The sequence below is a fragment of the Anopheles coustani genome, chromosome 3 (assembly GCF_943734705.1).
Source record: "Anopheles coustani chromosome 3, idAnoCousDA_361_x.2, whole genome shotgun sequence".
NCBI classification, from domain to species: domain Eukaryota; kingdom Metazoa; phylum Arthropoda; class Insecta; order Diptera; family Culicidae; genus Anopheles; species Anopheles coustani.
In genome coordinates this window covers 24,270,409-24,291,367 of record NC_071288.1, presented here as the reverse complement: position 1 = coordinate 24,291,367, position 20,959 = coordinate 24,270,409, and the positions used below count along the sequence as shown (strand labels likewise).

At 47.4% G+C, this 20,959-nt stretch overlaps 1 protein-coding gene across 3 annotated transcripts in view; it reads left to right on the top strand.

Annotated features, from left to right (window-relative positions):
- The first annotated feature begins 1,801 nt into the window (after positions 1-1,801).
- LOC131272223 (heparan-sulfate 6-O-sulfotransferase 1) overlaps positions 1,802-20,959 on the top strand; it is a 40,570-nt gene continuing 21,412 nt past the window's right edge. The window contains exons 1-3 of one of the 3 annotated variants that reach the window (XM_058273886.1): positions 1,802-2,369; positions 2,450-3,168; positions 6,363-6,650. In XM_058273886.1, the coding sequence (XP_058129869.1) occupies positions 2,965-3,168; positions 6,363-6,650 (492 nt within the window). In that variant the 5' untranslated portion in view covers positions 1,802-2,369; positions 2,450-2,964. Of the gene's footprint in view, positions 3,169-6,362; positions 6,651-20,959 lie in introns of all 3 variants that reach the window. The other 2 variants (XM_058273885.1, XM_058273884.1) reach the window with 2 other exon arrangements.

Here is a 20,959-nt window from a genome sequence, read left to right as displayed (position 1 = left end):
CGGTCCAAGCAGCGGATAGTGTTCCTTTGGAACTGTGGTCTTTGTGCAAGGTGTATAAATATAGAAGGTGACTTTATGTCGCTTTGGAAGGGGTGCCATATTTGAGAAGAGTTATGTCAAAAGCCCAATCCTTTTCCGATACCCCCCCTCAAAACCCATATGAATACCCTAGAAGTGTTATGTCAAGTCATGAAATGTCATTTTACACTGGACGACTTCACCTTCTAATTTATACACCTTGGTCTTTGTGTACAAAATTTTGAAACGCCTGGTACCAGCGTATTTGGGGGAAAGGATAGTAGTTAGGACTCACACTCCTAATGTCGGTGAGCCAAGACTTCCCGGCTATCTGTCTGGGAACGCTCGAAGTTCGTTGTTTTTAGGAGGACAATGGTACAACAGGATGCCAAGAGAGATTATACAAGCGTGAAATCTTAGGGAGCTCAAACGCCTGTGCGCCGTATGCGTGAAGCGGGTAGTCTGACGATGTGCTTGCAATGCATTTAGTCTTTGACTATGATGATGATGAGTAAAAAAATGACCAGGGACTTTTGGCTGGATATAATCTGACTATACTGGCGAGAATCCAGTTTTTACCCAGTGGCGTTTTACAAGGCGCAGTGATTCTAGGGTTACTTATTAATTCCTACTTACACTTTCATCCATATCTATTCTATTCTCTACAGTTGGGTCCCTTTCTGTTCTTGTTAGTGGCACCACCTTATCAACCAATGGTAATTGGCGGTGGGAACTACAAACAGAGCAGAAATACTCTCTTACACTCCGGAAAGTGGTGCCACGTTAACCTTGGGGGACTTACCTTTCGAGGTGATTGCTCGGGACCGCTGTATGGAAGGAACAAGATCAGGTCCCTTAAGTAGTACTCGTGGGTTTCACCACACTATCAATCATTGATAGCTGGCGGTGTTAACCAAAACTGAGCGAAAATACCTGCCCTACTCCGGAAAGTGGTCTCCTTTTGCTAGTTGGGAAATCTAAGATGTATCTCCTTGTGCAATCGATGGCGACCGTTGTATGAATGGAGCAGAGTTGGATATGATTGTTCTGGAGAGTAATGCCCCAATGCCCCCTCTCGTTTGATGATTTATATTTAATATCGTAAGATACTTTTGTCCCTCTCAAACCTATGTAGGGGTAGGCGGTGGGATTTATCATCACCATCATCATCATCAGCATCATCATCATCATCATCATCATCATGTAAACAAATCAATGTCGGTCTGGAAATTGTTTATCCTAATCTGAATCCCCAGAATCCGATTCAGAATTCGGTAAAAATGATCTGGTCCTGATGAAATGGGTTTGGTTGGGTAGAACAACTCGGATAATGGACGTTCTAATGTATTTCTTTGTAAATAGGTTCCAGGAATTTTTCTAGAGCCTAACTTGCAAATCGTACCAAAAACTCAATCTATGTCCATTGGACATTCTACCCGGCGTTCGATTTGAGTAAACTTAAATCAATTACATTGTCTCTAGATCGACTCGATATGTGACTAATTCGACTCAAATCATTGTGAGTCGATTCAAACAGTTGTAGATCAAGTCAGAATCGAATCAAATCGAGTCCCAAACCAATCAAATCTGATTCGAATCCTAATCGAATCAAATCTTTAGAATCCGTCAGATGGGATTCGAATCTTTAGAATCCGTCAAATGGGATTTGAATCTTTAGAATCCGTCTAGGGATCGAATCTTCGAATCTTCCGAATCACGATTCTGCCAACACTAAACCAGTCTTTTAAAAGCAATCCACGGAAGAGGACATGGACTGCAAAGTCGGTTCCTGTCGAAAACATTCACATTTATCTAATGTTTTCTCGCGCGCGTGTACGTGTGTCCGTAGTGTGCTGTACGTGTGATGTGATTGTTGTCGACTGTTTTAACAGAAAAATAGAAAAACAGTTCGATCCATTCACGGTGAACCTTCCCGCTTTGTCTCAAGTGTGACGGATGAGATTCGTGTTGTTATTGTTGTTCATGGAAGTGATAGGCTAACTATTTTTCGTGCGTAAAGAAAACAAACTGATTGCACACTGCACGTTGCTCTAAGTTTGCAATTGGGCTGGCCCTGGGATGTCGATGTTGGGCCGAGTTTCCTTTGATGTTACCGTAGGTAGGCGGTATAATGGTCAAGGTTCTCATAAAATCGATTTACCGAATGTAAACACCGAGCAGAATAGCCAGACGGCGGCGTAGTTGGCCGTGGCAAAAGTTCACAACTGCAGTGGTTCGGATCGGAAACAATCGAGCGTGAAGGTGCTGATATTCGGAAGGGGATTTGGGAAAATTTCCTAACCGGAGAAAACATTTAAGCTTAGCAACGATGGATTCCGATGTTCCATAAGGTATAAGACGACTCGTTAGATGCACCAAGGAAGACCAAACGCTGGTAGTTGCGTGTCTTCAGTAGTCCCTCTTGATTAAGGCGAGGAATCACCATCGAACAGTCAACAGTAGCAGATAGAAATAAAAAGAACTCCGAAAAGTGAACACCAAGAAACGACGACAACTTTTTCACGCGGCCAGAATCGGTGTCACTAGCGGAAAGGGAACGCGCTTCTTGACTGACATAACCGCGGATTTGAGCGTAGGTATTATTTTTACTTTCCCAACGCACCTCCCCGCGGAGAAGGTGACGGGCAGAATGAAGTGATCCAACGCTTTCACTGAACGTTTGTTGTCGTCGCGTAATTTCTACCCCAGTGTTTGTCTGTGGCGTGACGCGCACGGCCATTCAACTTATTACACGATAACCAGCAACCCGCGCTATCGCTTCCTCACCTCGGATCGGGTCGCACCGATTTGTGTGCTACCGGAAAAGCGGTGGCGACGAAAGCGAAAGTGAACTTCCGTCTGAGAGCGTCCAGCAAGAACCGCGAGAACCCGTAGAACCAACCATCCACTCCGGACGGCCGGACAGCAGCATACACTACCGCGCAAATGAAGAAGGTAATGATCCCTTCGCTGGATATGAAAAAGAGCATTTCCGTCAAGGTAGATAGTGATCTGACATTGCTGCTGTCCAGTGGAGTGTACGAAATCAAAAAGATGGAGCCCCGCCGGAGGCTCCGACCGATCGTCATCGTCTGCCTGTTCCTCACCATTGCCGGCATCGTCGGGTTCGGGTACTTCTGTCCGGATCAGGTAAATATGAACGCAATACACCCTTAGCTTACCACCTGTACGTTTGCTCACATCGCACCCTTATCACCTTCGTGCCCATCACGACCTAGTTTCCGGTCAGCCGGTTCCCTTATCAAAGCCATGCCGCGATCAGATTACGATTGTCGAGAACAAAGCTGAACCGGCACCCGAAGAAGGTGCCTACTGTGACGATGTCTTCATCGCCCTGAAATGGACAATACTCCATCGGACCAATGCCAACGAAAAAACACAAGCACATCTTCCCAGATGCGGTCAGGGGCCACCGCAAACGCTAATAAGTTTTCCCAGTCCCTCTGGACCGCAGAGAGCGTAAAAAAAACCCCAGAACAAAATTACTTCATTACGTTCCATCCGGAACCCCGACGTGAACCGCACGGAGTGGGATTGGGTTTGGAATTGGCGTTGGTTTTATTTTCTTTAAAGTTTGCTTTACCCTCCGATGTTTTGGGAGAGATTTTCGGCCAGAAATGAAGGGAACGAAACACTTGAAAACAGCACGAATTAATTCTGTGTGGTGTTGCAAAAAAAAAAAAAAAAAAACTGAGGAGAAAAAACCGAAGGCTTGATTGAGGATTTGGGTTGGATGTGTGCCGTAAGTGCAATTGTTTGGCACACAACTCAAGAGGTCTTGGTTTGCAGCCAGCCGATTGGTTTTTGATGAGAACTCAAAAATATTCGACCGAGTTTTCTCGAGACCCACCCTCCCCGTTCGAGTGCAATTTGAAATGTCCGAAATTGTAACTCGGCAACATGTTGATTGAATTCAATTTGGTAAGTTCTCCCTGTTTTTCGGTACCACGTTGCGCTTCATGTTTTTCGTCTCTTGTTTCGTTGAAGGACTCTTATAGCCTACTTGATTATTAGACGGAGACAAGAAAGCCATGGAATACAAACGCTGAAAAAGGAAGCCATGGAATATTGTCGAAAACAACGGCAATTCATCTGCAGTTGATGGTTGGTGCGGTGTTAACATGGCCTACCGAGCCGGCGTTGTCGTCGGTCACATTCGTTCCACTAGCCGGTGGACCTACGACCCACGAAAGCTGTTTCCCGTCTTGGAAACGCGTGTCCTTGACATATGCTCCCTTTTTTCGTCCTTGGGAAGAGATCCGAAAGTGGGATTGCTTGCAGCATCGTCACTACGGCTTGTACGCAAAAGCGGTCCGAAATATGGACTTGCTTTTGCTGGTGGTGGATGGCGTGTCGGACATTTATTTCATCCGTTTCGGCATTCAATCACGAGCCTGCCAGAAACACCGGCAGCAGTCGGATCTCGAGCCCCGTGATGGAAGAAGGATTGCGATCCCATTCGTTGTGCCCCTCGACTGTCCGCGCCGCTGCGGGGATGCTTCCCCAGGCTAATGGTTTCCGAAGCGCGAATTTCTCATCCAGTAACACATGTTGTGTGGGGCTATGAAACATTCGAAGGACGTTGGAACGATTGCAAGGATCTTTGGCCACTTGTAACGTACCGGTTGGTACGGTTGGCTTCCATCGTATCGTGATACGCGGTGTTTCTCCCGGAGGAGCGCAAGGAGCGGTTCCGGTCGGCACGATGTGTGTTCCCATATCAATCATAATTTCGCAATTTGTGACAGTCTGCCGGTCGGTGATATGTTCTATCGTGGAGGCAACTGGTCGTTCCCACCACAATCGTACTCCCATCTCCGACGACCCCCTGTGGACGCAACAGTGCCTAACATCGTTGATAGCTGGCACATTTGTGTCGTCGGCTTTAGCCATAAACTATCAGCAACAATCCGCAGCTAGATTTGGGTTTATTTCTGCCGCATGGAGGACGCTTGTTATTATTTCTTCGCTCCTCACGTCGGATCCATGCCCCGTACTCGCAATGGACGTGCCGGCAAACCTCTCGGTTGCCAAACGGCGTCGCCCCATGGCGCACGGACGGACTGTGGACGGAGCGGGCTGATTAACATTCGTTCGCTGTCGCTCGACGAAGGGGCTGATGTACTTTTAAGATGTTCGGCTGGCGCCGGAACGTGTTGCGTCCCCCGAGCATTTCCTAGCTTCTACCGAAGAATGATAGAAACTACTGTCCCTGTCCCAATGCTAACGACGTTTTGATAAAGTTCCAATGGCTCGAATCGTGTTTGACGCCACTTTTCCACGGAAACCGATGAAGTTTCACATCTTGCAGCTTCTTACACATCATCTCAAGCGCAACGACCATGAGCCATGAAGATTTGGGCTCGGTTTGGTTTGGATGAAACCCGTCAAAATGTTGTCAACAGATGCTGTGGCGCCGGAATAGCGAGTCACGGTTTTATGTTTTGTCCCCCGTTCTGTTGGTTCTACTAAACCGTGCGAAGCCGTTGGCGGATGATGCAATGGTCGGGCTCTTTTTTGGTTACATTGAAGCCAAACAATAAACTTTAGGGTCTGTGCACACATTAATTGTCGCATCGAGGGGACAGTTGGTGATGGTGGTTTGGAAAAGGATTTATGTTACATTTTTACGTTTTGTGCGTCGGTGCTATCAAGAAGCGGTCGTTTAAAAAAACATTATAGATTAAAACGTTCCACCAGTGTCTGCGCAAAAAGGAAAAGTAAAACGTTGCGAATATATTTTGATTAGGCAGTTTGGGATGTTGATTTTTGCGTTTTTGCACAACGACAACACATGGTCCGGTACCGGAGGTCACACTAGGGCAATGTTTGGGCGATGCCTAGCTACCGTCCTTCTTCTTAATCTTCGCCCGTGTCCGCGCCGGTCGATGGCTGGTGAGGTTGAGCAATCCATAAAATCCAATAATGAACCGGGCGAGATGTTGGCGTTGCGATCGAGTCGGGATTTCCGTTCCGGTATCATCCGTTGACTTCCTCGTCGAGCCAAACGGTCGGTTAATCGCAGCAAGCTTGCGACCTTAGGGCGAAGGAGGGAGAGTTATTTCAATTAGAGGGCAAACATAAACACCGAGATTACGCGGTACGTGCTGTTTGAACAGTCAGGGTTAAAGGGGGATCGCTACTGTGTTTAGGTTGCTTCCAAGTGTGTTTCTTCTCTTCAGCAAACATCCATCCCGTCCCGGGAGAGGCAATGTCCTCCGTAAATCTCTCCCCTCCCCCCACTCGGAGGGTATAAATCTGTTCTGGTTCTACCGAGAGCCCGCTAGAAACAACGCACTGTAACAACACGTTCCCTTTCGCAGGTGTGTGCCCTTTCGCGGCGAGACGTTAGCTCACCGATGGGCCTCGGCGGTGGTGGAGGGCCCCCGGCAAGCACCGGCCAGGAGCTGGCGGGTGGCTACGAGCACGACAACCTCGGCAAACCGGTCCAGCAGAATCTGCTGGCGAACCCGGGGCTGAGCTACGAGGAGGTCCTGAACGACGACTTCCAGTTCGACATGAACGCGCACGACGTGATGGTGTTTCTGCACATCCAGAAAACCGGCGGCACCTCGTTCGGTAAACACTTGGTGCGTGATTTGGATCTCAAGGTAAGTGCATACATCGTTCCATGCTGGAGAAATGGGGATGGGGCGAGCCCGGCCCCCTACCCTACGCTGAAGGTATTGTCACGTTTGCTCCAATGCTTTTCTTTCTGATGATTTCCGTTCTCTTCCCGGGATACGTCAGCCAAAAGAAAACGTCATCTTCCCGGGAATATTTACCTCCTGTGTGCCATCTTACCTAACCCCCAAAAATGGGCAGTGAGTCCTTTTTGGCAAATTCCTTTTCGATGGCTTACCTTCTAGGGGAGAGCAAACTGTATTGTTCGGTTACGTTCGACGAAGAGTGAACCGTCGTCTGGAACATGTGAACCTCTTCGGAATAGCCATTCCCTCAAAGGCAGATATCCCGAAAAACGGCAGCACAACGGTGGTACCCGTTGCCGTCCGTTAAATGCTACACACTCGACCTGACTTAGCGAATCGCTTCGTTCGTTGTTTTGTTTTGTTTGTCTTCTCGTCGCTCGTCTCAAGTATGTCTCTTTGCTGTCGAAGCAGCGCTTTTGCGGAGCCCGATTTTCGCATTCAATTCGCTTTACTTTCATCATTTGTCTTTAAAAACTACTCGTGAGGAATACTTCAATAGGGAAATTAGCAAGCATCAGGGTAATAGTAGGGAACTTTGGAAACTTCTTAAAAGCATGTTGAAACCCGACGAGAATACAGCTTCATGTGTGAAATTCGATAATTTCGAGTCCGATGAGGCGGTGATCGCAGCAGGGTTCAACAACTTTTTTGTGAATAGCGTCACACTTGTTAACAGCAACATTCCGACGGTAGACGAACCAGTCGAGCTGAGACAAGTTGATGCTCCCAGGCATAGATTTTCTTTTCAACCAATAGACATGAGCAAGCTTAGGCAGATATGTTTTGACCTGACCAAAACGGCAGGAATAGGGAATGTAAATGCAAAAACTTTGCAGGATTGCTTTCATGTAGCGGGGGAGACGCTCCTGGATTTGATTAACCAATCGATGGAGAGGGGTGTTTTTCCGGAGACATGGAAGGAGTCATTGGTTGTACCTATTCCAAAGCTGACTGGAGCTATCAAAGCGGAAGAGTTCCGCCCCATCAACATGCTTCACACTGTCGAAAAGGTCCTGGAGGTTGTTATCAAAGACCAATTGGTGCAATACCTGGACCAGATCGGCCTGCTGGCCCGGGAGCAGTCGGGATATCGGGAAGGACATTCCTGTGAAACCGCACTGAACCTGGTGCTTGCGAAGTGGAAGGGGTTGATGGACAGTGGACAGCCGGTGCTTGCAGTTTTCTTGGATCTAAAGCGGGCATTTGAAACAATATCGAGACCCTTGTTGCTCACAACACTTCGACGATTCGGTATTGAGGGGAAGGAACTCAGTTGGTTCAGCGATTATCTGACAGGTAGAACCCAGAGGACAATTTTCAAAAAATCTGTTTCAGATCCCATTGAAAACACCCTTGGGGTTCCACAAGGAAGTGTTCTTGGACCAATTTTGTTTATCATGTATATAAATGACATGAAGCAGGTCTTACGTTCCTGCGAGATAAATCTTTTTGCTGATGACACAGTAATATTTATATCGCGAAAGGACGTGAAACAGGCAGAGTCCCTTTTAAATGCAGACTTGGTGGCTCTGGATGGCTGGTTGAAATACAAGAAACTCGCATTAAACATTAGTAAAACACACTACATGGTGATGTCGAGGAGGGAGTGGATCGGCCAGCTTTCCATTGCCATCAACACGGAACCAATTGACCGAGTCTCCCAGGTGAAATATTTGGGAGTCATTCTTGACGACGGACTTACATTCAGTGCACATATTGATGGGGTCATCGCTAAGGTGGCAAAGAAGTGTGGGGTGATAAGTAGACTGGGGAACAACCTAAATTTTTTTGGGAAAGTTCACCTCTACAAATCCATTATCTCACCACATTTTGATTTTTGTCCATCAATATTGTTCCTCGGCAATCGGACACAGCTCAAAAGGTTGCAAAAAGTGCAAAATAGGGTAATGAGGTTAGTGTTGTGTTGTAGTCGGTACACGCCGTCTGCTGTTATGCTGGATGTTCTGCAATGGATGTCGGTAGAGCAGCGGATAGTGTATCAGACTATGATACTAATATTCAAACTCCTGAGGGGCTTGTTACCGGGGTACCTTGGAGAAAGAGTAGTTAGGGGTTCTGACGTTCACCGGTACAACACTCGAAGGGCTCATGATCCTAGAACGTCGAACTTTTCAACAGTATTTGCCAGAAATTCTTTGTTTTGTAAAGGTATACAATGGTATAACAGCATGCCTAGAGAGATTGCCGAGGCTGCAAACGTTCGCGAGTTCAAGCGCTTGTGTGCCGTGTACGTTAAGCAGGTTGTTAAGTAGCACCCAGTAGAATGTGCAATGTCTCGTAGTTGTCTATTGTGAAAATTTAATGTTTGTAAGCATCGCACTTGTCATCACGATCTCACAGATGATGATGATGAGATTTTTGTTTTGCAAATTTAAATGTAAATAAAAAAAAATGGAACAACATATCTTTGAGACACGCGCGCGTAAAAGTGGAAATTTGAAGTTGATCTTTCTGTAGGAACTGCATCAGTCGCTCTTGTGCAATCACGTGGCAGGCGCCTCGAATTCATCCATTGATGATATTTTCGACGTGACCAACTGTTTCACGGATAAGGTTTGCTTAATTTGCCAATCCTGGAAAGTGGTAACTCCCCTCCATATGTTGGATAAGGGAGATACCGGCTACACGAATAGGAGAGAGCATTTTTTGGCCGTGCACTCCGGAGAGCGGTTCCACGACTCCTGTCTTATGGAAGTTGTGCTAACCGCTGTACGCAAGGAAAAGAGAGCTGACTGGTCTTTTTCGTGAAGGGTCACTTTGATCCCACCACTTCGTGATTTGCTATAAAGTTTAAACAAATATCTTTTGATAACTCCGCCATTCTCAAACCTGTGTTGGGGTAAGAGGTGGGACTCATCATCATCATCATCATCATCTTCTCAACTTCTCCGGTTTCCGGTGCATTCGGTATCCGGTTCAATTCTTTGCGACTGTTCCTTCCGAATCGCTAGTATAGGGGGAGGGTGGGTATTTTTAGTTCCGAGAGACTCAGCAAAAAAATCAACATCCGTAACCGTTCCGTCAGGTGAAATTTGGAGGGTGGTTGTTCTCGGTCTTGCTGGGAAAGGATTTGTTCGGAGTTCCGAGTTTTCCTTCCCCCACCCAAGAATAGTCGTCCGCTTCGGCAAGTGGACTATAGGAGAGGATGCTCCGTAATCGATCGATTCTAGCTTTTATCCGTACTTTCCAATGCCTTCCTCAGTAGACATCCTTCACATTGAATTTGGAACCTGCAATCCTCTAAACGTGGATGCTCCCGGTCAGCACTAATTCATTCTTCTGTGTCCGAATGCAATGGTCGCTTCGAATTGCTTTTGGCACCGGTAGGACCCACTGCTTTTAAAGAGGATCCTTTTTGGAGACACCTTTCAACCCGGAAACACAACTCCCTCCATGTCTCTGTTGGGATGGCGTCGGAGAGCACTTCTTCCAGCAGCCAGTGACTCAACGGACCATTAATAAATACCTTCACAATTGAAATGAATTAGATAAAATTGGTTTTTGAGCTCCGGACATCGATTGGCTCTTGTGAACCAAAACTCCCGTTTTCAACCCCCCTTCCGAAAACGCCTCAGGGTGATTCTATTAGGAATCAATGTTATAATTGCCAGGCCAAGTGCCCTGAACGTTCTACACAATTGCCTGTGGGTTGTGTTTCTTACCTTCAGAGACAGGGACTCATAAATGACCGAACGACACACCCTCCCCACTTCCACCGACCGTTTGGAATAACTTCCTTCCCGGGCTCGGGGTGAACGTATGACGGAACACGGTTGCAGCAGTTGATTTATGTTTGTTTCGTGTGTCGCTTTGTGTGAGTGTGTGTGTGTGTGTGTGTTTGTGTGCCCTATGTTTTCGGCCATTTGGCGATTACTAAGCCAGCAGCGTTATGAAGGAGGCACGACGGGGTTTGATTGACAATTGATATGCAGTCGTCAGCAGAGCGCGCCAATCATCGTCTCCAGCCGGGCGGATAGATGACTACGGGGCCACGCCATGGGTTGCGGGGTGGGGCCGATTGTGCGCTTTTATGCTTGTGCTGCTCTGCCTGGGAGAGTAGTAAAAACGACGATGGAAAAAATACCCATTCGAAGGTGACTGGATGTATGGGCATGATTCGGAGCGTGATTTTGGGGAGGAACCGGAGAACGCTGGAAATCCGCACGTGGAACGTAAAATGGACCAATTAAATAGCAGGAAACATAAACCAAGTGGATACAAAAAAAAAACCCCCCGATGCCACTGTTAGAATGAACGCGACTACAGGAAGCAAACCGGTTGTGCTCCATTAGACTACCGTTTTATGTCCGAAGCTCTTCCCGTAGTCGTCGCGCATTCAGAGAGAGCGTACCGTGTTTTGAGTTCTGTTTGTAGCCTGCCTGTATGTTTGATTGGTTGGACTGCGAACGAGAGGACGATCAGTTCGGGCTCGGCATGTACGTGATGGAAAGCTTTCGGTGTCTTCCTGGTTCTGGTTCCGGATGCGTGGTACCATACATCACCAACTTCCCGGTAATCGAGGAAGGTACCGCAGTCCTGAATGTGCTCCTCGTGGACTTTACAGGAAGCAATTGCTGGAATCCGGTGGGGACAGTTCACTCCATTGAACGCAATCCATCCTCCTCCAGCTCGACAATGGTGAAGAAATACGGCCTGGTGCTCTGTCTATATCGTTGCGACCATCCCTCGAGCCGAGAGACACATTTTAGTAGCCGACCATGCAAAATGGACCCGATTTGCTGGTTCATTTGTGTCTGGTTTACACCGATAAGCGGACCACAAGCCAGCCACCCAGTCAGCGGGAACGGTACATCGGTTGTCCCCGTCCAAGCTTCCCATCACTAAATCCGCTGGAACGCCAAAGGTTTTTGGGACGACGTAGGTCATCAAGTGGAAACACCCGTAGCTGGCACAATCCCAACTTCCTGTCGGGAGTAACGGCCCCCCCCCGAAAGCTCAATTGGTTCACTTTTCCTTTATGGTAGAAATTAAAAACACTCTCATATCGGCGTCGTCCGTCTCGCCAAACCAGACGGCGTCACCCAAAAGTGCAGTCGAAGCGGTATCGCCATTTTTGTCTGCGCCCACAGAAAAATGTGCCCGTGGCCCATTCATGATGGACCTTTTTGGCGTGCACAATGCGCTGTGAGTAGCGTGTTCCAGCTCGGCGTGGTATTGTGGTTTTTTTCAATTTTATTTTATTTCTACATAGAATCGTAAACTGGAGGTCGTAATCCTGACCGGGCCTGTCTACTTAGGGGAGAAAAAAAACGACGCTTCTTGGTTACCGTTTTGCCACCGTTTTGGGGGCCAGCTCCAGGCGATTCATTCTTCTCCCAAGTCGCACCGTGTTGAAGGGAAGGCGTAATTCAAACGATAAAGCATGGAGAATCATCGTCCGAGGCTGAGAGGAGGGGTGGTTCATCCTCCACGGATGAACGTAAATTATGTTCTTTATGGTGAAACGTAATTTGTTGTCTTCCATGCGCTGCCTCCGTCTGCCACCGCAAGCTGGTGCATCGCCATTCCAGTGTTGTAATGTGCTGAAAAATCGTTGGTGGTCCTTCCACCCGCTTCGAAGCAAAGGGCTTCTGGTGTAAGGCAAAAAGAGGCAAGCTTGAGTGACGATTTACCGATCACCTTAAATGGGGCCCCAATTGACACGAGCGCTTCTTCGATCGCGGCATTCGGATTTCGCTCCGCGCGATCGTCGTGACGTTCGCCAGAGTCGCCCCAAAAAGGGCACTGTTGTCACCATTTATCCCCGTCACCAATCGGTGGTCGTTGGATTCGACAACACATTTCCAATTTCTTTGTGCGTGGAACCCGGCGGAACGTTGGTCCGTCGTGTCCACCCTTGCACACTTGGAGACCTTTTTCTCCGGGCACCATCTGTTCCGTGGAAGCTTTTAATTTATTTTCCCTTGTGTTTTTTCGACAAGACAAATATCAATTTCGTAGGATTGGTACTTGTGTGGTTGGTACTTGGTGTTTGGGTTTCCGAACATTCTTCTTAAAAAGAAATTTCCTAAGTGGTACGGTTCCGTGCACGTTGCTCTTAAATAAATTCATACTTTTTTTCACAAAGTTTTACACTTAATAAATTAATTGGAGAAGAAAGCCATTTAGCTTCCAATGAATAGACATCTCTGATGTCGCCATCTTTTCCCGTATTGGATTCCCTATGTGTTTTATGTGCGTGAAGTCAGTAGGAGTTGATGCGAGTTGATGAGGAAATATTTTATGGACGGTAGTGAACGTCCGCCGGTTGTGACAGTTTTGCGATCGAATTCTCCCATTTGACGCAACATAAACAGAGCTTCGTGTCTCACCAAGCCAGCTCCTTAGAACACAGCGGACGGCGTTGGCGCCCGTTCCAACCTTCCTTGCTCACAACTCCCGTGCGTTCGTCCGTTCATTATTTTATTCACGTTGACATTTAAATCAGGAAACGGACGGGAAATCTATTTTTATGACGGTCCCATAAGCTCTCTCGAGGGAGGAGACCCCTCTTCGCGGTCACCACCCTCCTCCCCTGGGGGATAAGGGTATGGGTAAGTAAAACCTGTGGCTTTGCTCCGACGGCCTGGGAATCAACCGTTTAGCAATCCGCAGGTGAGACTAGGAAGGCGCCCAATTCCCGAATTCCGGCGTCCAAAGGAATCGACGTAGTAGTAGGCAAGCAACGGACGGCGGTTTATCGACAGATTGTGTACGTTGTTGATCCGCGAAGATACGCCGTGTGTGTCTGTGTGTGTATGCGTTCTATTTAGGGCTTTGATTTGGGGTTTGTTGGAATTCTGGTGGAAAGAAGGGTCGCTGTTTAGGATTGGTATTATCGATCTCCCTCCCTCGGGGGTCTTTCGTCCCAAAAACCCCAACTGAGCAGCCGGCGACGGTTCAGCAATCCACCAGGCCCCTGGTGGGATGAACATTTCAGTGTATGCGTGTGTGTGTATGTGCTTATGTTTGTTTGGTTTTTTGTTTGCTTCTCGAAAACCTATTTTTGGGTATTACGATGTTTTACGTTTCATTAGGCAACCGTTGTGGGGTGGCCCCAGGTTTTGCCGGATATGCCCGACGCACGACGGCCTGCGACCGATGACTGCGACGGTTTCCCGCGAGAAACCCCCATTGCAATTCGCCCCGGGTCCCTTTGGTCTGCCTTTTTCTTCCCTATTTCCATTCTGAGGCCCCCTTTGGGCCAGTTGAACGACGGTGGCGCCAACCTGTTGGTTTTATTTGGTCGGAATGGCTTCCGTTTCGTAATTTGATCACCTCTTCTTCTTCCACTCCTTCCCCGTTCGTCCATTTCCATCGGAATGGTCGTCGAACGTGCGCGGTCACGTGTGCGTTGCCTTCGCTTGTGTGTTTACGTTGGATTAGAATTGAACGGGAAAACTCGCAGCCCAAGGAAAAGGCGTAAGATTGAGGAAATTTGACGCGTACCGTAATATTTTGAATGCGTACGGAAAGCAGTCATACACTCACAAACGTAGCGAGGTATGTGTCCCCCCCCTCTCCCCAACTTCCTTCCTGTCAAGATGCTGCTGATTTTCCGAAGACCCGTTGCCCTCCCCCTAGCGGCTCCCATAAAGCACGATAAACGGTGTCATGAAATCAGAAAATGAGCCGCGTTAGCATTTTAATGACAACCGTCGGCCTCCCAAACCCCCTTGAGGGTCTGCTGTTCTCGTTTTCCTTTCTGCCTTTGACCCCCCCTCTGTCCACCCTCCCCATCTCATTGCTAATGGGTAAATGGGTGGAAAAAATACTTATCGCTCCGAAATAAATCATTGCCATTTGCGAGGAATGGGGAAAAGAAAATGGCCCCACTCAGCAGCTCGTGCCACGCGAGCCCCATACCACAAGCGAGCGAGAACAGCGCTTTGTCTTGCGCTGGGGATAAAGAGGAAAACAGAGACCTCTTGAGATAAGATTGGCACCACCACCGTCTTGAGTAAGGCGGGGGGGGTGACGGGGATGCGGAATTGTCCCCCGGACTGGCGAAACGGATTTTACCCCCGTCTGGTGTGCGTGTGTGTATGGACACTGTCTCAAGGATTAGCGCTGGGCAGGATGGGGGACGGTTGGGCCGTCGACCCGCCGAAATGGCGGCCATTACGATGAAACATAGTTATTGTTCGGCGTTTTAAAATGTCCGACCCGCCACCGGAACCGCGGCTTGGCACAATCAATGCCCGAGCTCGTCGCGACGAGTCCCGATGGGTGATGGAAGGATCAGTCTGGGAGGGTTTTGGGTTACTTTCCCTCGCCCTCGTAAGTGAAACGACATTAATCGAGCGCGAAAATGACATGGAAAGTGTCACCGGCGGCCGGTATCGTTGAAGATGTCGTTGGTCGTAATAATGGCTGTGTTCACCTTGCCGCTTCGATGCCCAAAAACTGAAGCGAAGGTGCATAATTCATCCTCGGAATGCCTGTTAAATGTAACGATTGTCATGGCGATTTCGATTACAATTTTGAGCCCAACGATATTGGTACCGGAATGGGCAAAGTTTTTCCCAACGGGAGCGAACAGTATGTTTTCTCTTATCTACCTACAGTACAATAGCATTTATTAAAAACAATTAGTGTACACTGTTTCATTACGGATGAAATTTTCAAATTTCCATTTGACGCACTTAATTTTTAGGCAGATTTAGCAAAACGATTGGCGTAATAAAAGTGTAGAATTTATGAATATTTATTAAATCCAGAAATAAAACCTCAGCCTACAATTTGCGATAATAATATCCCTAAGATTTGCCTTAGTCGTTGGTGAATTGGTTTTTTTTTACACTTACTCAAAACATACGTCAATACAGCATCTTTTAACGACGAATGTGTCAACAATAAAACAACCGATAAAAGTGAGTTTATTGTTCCCATACAGGCAGCAGTCGGGCTGCTTACGCACGCACAACACCACCGTTTACTTGTGCGGGGGGCTGACTCACAGATTACCCTTCCACCCACCGCCCCTCCTGGCAGCGGGATGAGAACAATTTAAACAATTCTTCGCATTTTCCAAACATCGCCACATGTGCCAGCGGCAGGCAGACGTTTCAATTTGAGCTACGTTTGAGGGCGTCGAGGAAAACGCCATCCGCCAGCAGTAGCAGCAGCTTTTCCCCGAACTGAAGCAAATGCGGGAAGAGCGCACGGTTTATCCCGAGACAAAGCGCACGAACGATTGAGAATGTAGCAGTTTTCTTCGCGCCATAAAATTTCCATTTCCAAATCATCTTTCCCGATGGTTTGGGGGGGTGTGGGGCAGAGAAAGCAGATGCAAGGGGTGCTCGATCGATTGGGGGTGGGTGCAGTTCCTTTGTTATTTTTTAATACTGTTATTTTTTTTATGTGCGTATTGTTTTGTTCAAACATAAACACTCTGGTCGCACTTGCACCATAAAACATTATTAAACTGTTAACACCCGGGCCGGGAAAATGGGCTGGCAGAGGAAGTGTGGCTTGAGGAAGGGGGACGAATGAGAACGTTCCCCCGTTGACAGCACACAAATGGCGGTCCATTGGTCTTTCGTGCCGTTAGAGTTCTGTGTTCTTGTTGCTTGTGTCGGTCCTCTCCTCCCCATCCTGTTTTCGGCTGGGTTTTCCACCGAACTTCCACAACCGAATAAGAAAGAAAACTCTAGCAACAAGTAGACTGTGGGAGATATGCTGCAGGAAAAGCGCCTCGGCGGAGGTGATTGGAATAAATTCCCCATTTTCTTTCGTCAGCTCCGGTGCCTGTCGTCCGTCCAGTCTTGTGTATGTGTGTGTGTGAATTTGCGGTGGAAACACATCACGCGACACCAGACGCTTGTTGGCGGGTGAAAGATGGAAAATTTCTCAAATGTCACAACCGCGAATGTGACCCGGACGCGACGGGTGGTTGTTTCTCGCGCAGGAACCGCGAGCGAGGGGGGGTGAAAACAGGAGGGATGGGAAGGTTAAATTGAAAACTATCGCATCCTGCCGTTCCTGCTGCTGTGTCGAAGGTGCCTGCTGTGGTTCTTGGATGTGAAGGATGCCTTTCAATTTGATTCGTTTCGCACCGAACCGGCGGCGACGAGTGAAAGGTGAAAAGCCGGAAGGTGCAAAAAAAACGGAGTGAGAACGGACCGTGAAAAATGTCCGAAATCATTTATTGCGACGAGAGCAGCACGGTTTTTGTGGGGTGATAGGAGTGGCCGCAAAGACCGCAAACCACTAGAAACCGCAACTCTGCACAGTGGGTAATGTGCGTATGAACAAGAGGATAAAATTCGTATCATGGTTGTCTTTGTCAAAAACAACCGAATAATCTAAGCTGTAAAGGGCACGATAAACGATCAGGTTGGTCTTTTGTGTATCATCGTATATTTGTGCCAAACCTAATCTGGATGTCATTTGACAATTTGAAATCTGTACGCTTGTGCTATTTTTATGGTTTGCATCATTTGTGGCCAGTAGTTTTTAATCGAAATTGAGTGAAAATTAAAGCATTTTTTTCTTAGGTACCGCTATTCTTTTGTTGTTCATTTTTGAAAATACAAAAAGTTTTACTGAATTTCAATAAATATGCAATTAAACATAGTTAGTTCGATTCAACGTACTTACTGCAATCGTCTGTTTACCAGTTGTTTCCAACCTGTCACAAAGACTTCGCGTGCGATTATAGTGGATGAAAACCAAAGACTCTAGAGTCTAGAGATAACGCTTCATTTCACGTGCCCTTCATAATGATGTTTGAACAAAAAATTGCATAAAAAGAACATGTATTGCTGTATGTCATCCTTCACACACTCAACCTCACTCAAGCTATACACTTGAACACCGTATAAAGATTGCATCATAATAGTAGACCGGACCTTCCCCTTGACTGATTATCCCCGCACGGAAAACAAAAAGTGTAGTATGATTAAGAGCAAGTATATCAAAGTAAAGGAAGAATTTATTTTTTTATTTTGATTCTGTATAACACAATGCTTTCAATGTAGACTAAAACAACAAATTTAGTTGTGAATCACTGAGTTATAATTTTATTATGTTGTGGAAAACATGTTTCCGAATTCGACTGTCATGAATGTTTTTCCTCCCATCATATTCCTATGGTGCATAGTTCTTTCGAACTTTAAAATAAAATAAGGGATATCTCGTCCATACCTGACTGTCAAAAATGGAAATGTTTTCCTCCTATCATATTCCTATGGTGCCTAGAAATCACCGAAAAAAAGGGAGTCAAGTCGCGCCGTGGTCGTAAAACTGCGGACGCATAGAACCGATGCACATAAAAAACGCAGGGGTTCCTATGTTTGTGTGGCTAGGGCAAAAAAAATGCATGCCTGTCGATCGTTCTCTCAACCCCTGCCGCTCAGTTTTTGCCCCATTTTCAAGTGGTTTTTCCTTTTTCGCCGCCATTTCTTTTTGTTTTTTCCCCATTTTTGTCGCAAACTAACCGTTCCGGTGCGCGACTTGATCGGGGAGTAGTCGAGAATCGGCGCATATGGCGCTACAACTACCGTCAACACAACTACCTCTCACCACCCCGCGCGCCATCGGGCACGTTCCGATTTGAATGATGTTCATGAATGGCAGTGACATCCGATGTCAATGGGGTGGTGGTGGACAAGAGGGCGACGGCCAGGGGAACCGTCTGTGGCGAAACGATCGGCTGGAGTCTCTAGCAACCCGAGGGTTGGCGGTGGCGGTGCGCGGTTATGAATCGATCATTTTTCCTGCAAGCGGCAGCAATTACTACCGCGATCACGTTCCGGTGCATTTCCTTCGACGTGCAGACCGAGGACGAACACAACTCTGTGTCGCAATGTGCCACCCTCCAGTCTCTCCTCCCTTTGATCCCGTGGTGGGACTTGGGAGCAAATTTTAGGCAAGAGTTTGGCGCTTTTTTGACGGTCCGAAAATTAATGAAATCGCGTTTGAGACGCAAACCGGACGGTGGCGGCCGCCGGAGGAGAAGTGGTGAGGCGATAATGCTTAGTGGTTGCATAAATTAAGCCATCAGTTTGCAGCTCTCGTTCTTCTCTTCCCCGCTCCTCTCCAGCAGCCGCCTGGTGGGAATATTAAATTTGCGCTCGATGCAACTGCACCAAAACACCGGCAACTTGTTCAACGCGGCTCACGCAAATACTAACTACTTCCTACTGCTTTCCCGGAGCCGTCGATTTGGACGGGTTTTTGGATAGCGCGTGTCCATCAAGCCTTTTTTGCATTCCGGTTCGTGTCGCGGACAGTTGCCGTCCTGTTCGAGAACCGCTGATGGTGCCATCGTTCTCGATTTCCCGACGGGATTGGAACCAGCTCCATGCCCGTGCTTACTATGCAGGCCGCTTTTTGTCATCACCGGCGTCGTTGTGTTACCCCGTTCCGAAAATCCATTTTATGCGATCCATCTCCCCCAATCGTTGCCTCCCGGCCCACTTTCCACTCTCCACTGCCCGTGCAAGCCGAACTAGGCGTAGTTTGGTAACGGGTGTATGCATATCGTCGATAAGTTCCACCCAGGAGCAGGCCCGACCCGGTAAGCCAGGCTTTTCCGGAGGTCAATTTAATGCGATTATATAGAGATACTATGATCGGAGGGCTGAAAGAAACGGGAACGCATTTTTCGTTGTGTGTATGTGTCGTTGTGCCTCCGGTCGCTAGGTGGAAGGCGTGAGGAGTGGTAGGACTTTTCCTGCCTATGTTGAATGCTTTGTCATTGCGCGTTATGCTCCCTCCCTACCTCCCTTGAATGGCGTGTTTGATTCGTGTTCTTTGGAAAGCGTTGGCACCACTTTGCCCCCCGATCCATAGACGCCGTCCAATTTGGATCAATTTTCATAACTTGTTAATTGATTTTATGTTGCAGCGGCGCTTTGTGGAGTGTTGTTTGAGGGATGGGCGTTTGCAAAAGTGATCATAATTTCCCGACGAAAGAGGAGTGCTTGTTGCAGTAGGGTTTTATGGAAAGGTTATTATTGTTCAACAAAAGATATTGACTTTTCGGGGAGAGTAGGGCGAAAGTTAGCAACAAATGTTAACAGTTTATGTCGGTGAGTAGCAACTAGGCGTTCAGTTTTAAAACTAACGAATATAAGCATGTGGTGTATAACATTGAAGGATAAAATGCGCTTTCATCTAGATCAGTTTTGCAAAGTTTATAAAACACGTGCAAAGTTCTGAAACTTGGTACTTCTGTAAAATATTGTATTGACAACATTTTTTATATTGTTTGGTTGCATTTTGATAGAAGTCACATTCTACTGTATTTTATTGACCAAAATATTTTTTTTTATAGAAAAATAATGTGCTCTAAATTGGCACTAAATTTATTGCATAATCTTCGATTGGAGAATGTTCGTTTTCTTTTCTTTGACGCCTCAAATGTTTACTGAGAACATTTTGTGCAACTAAAGCTATTTTACAAGCAAGCATATGAATAGAAATGTGAGTGACGTTGCCTCCTGCAGCGGTGTTGTTCACACACTCAGCGTAATTTTGCATTGAAAATTCTAGTTGCAGACGCGGGAGGCGCCTTCTGATGTGCCCGGTTTTCCCATCTCTGATGCTCGAGCGGTTTGTAATGTGCACCCGTTTCTTCCCAGGAGCATCTTCTTTCGACCATGGTGCATCATGTTCCGATGGTGGAGTGGAAACCTCTGGGCGCGGTTCTTGGTTTCGTCTATCGGAGTATATTTTCGAACGCTGGGAGCTGCTGCGGGGAACCGAAACTGACGCACCGATTCTGACGCGGAACGATGACGGATGCGAGCCGCGCGTGTGTTGACACGGGCACTGGGCACGCGACGCGAGGAAGTACGGCTCCATAAACAACGCCTAGTTGATACAGCTGCCTGCCGGGTAGAGACGGTCACGGTGGCAGTGAGCCGTGTCCGCTTTGGTCTCTTGTGTCGAATTAGTGGAGATTGAATCATCTTCATCTCGTTTGGACAGGATCGAGAGTTGCCCTTCGTTTGAAGAACACCTTTATCTTACGGAGCCTAGCCTACCTACCGGTACAAACGACGTCGTCGAGGAGTTTCTGGAGATGGTCCACCTTCACCTTGTGGTCGGTCACGTAGATGAAAAACGAACGAACCGAACGATAGTTCTGATAAAACTTGTCAACCTGCCATTCCGCTTTCACGAGAGTCTCTTGTTTTGGGCGACCCGGTACGTGCTTCTTCTTCCGACTGTTCGCCAAT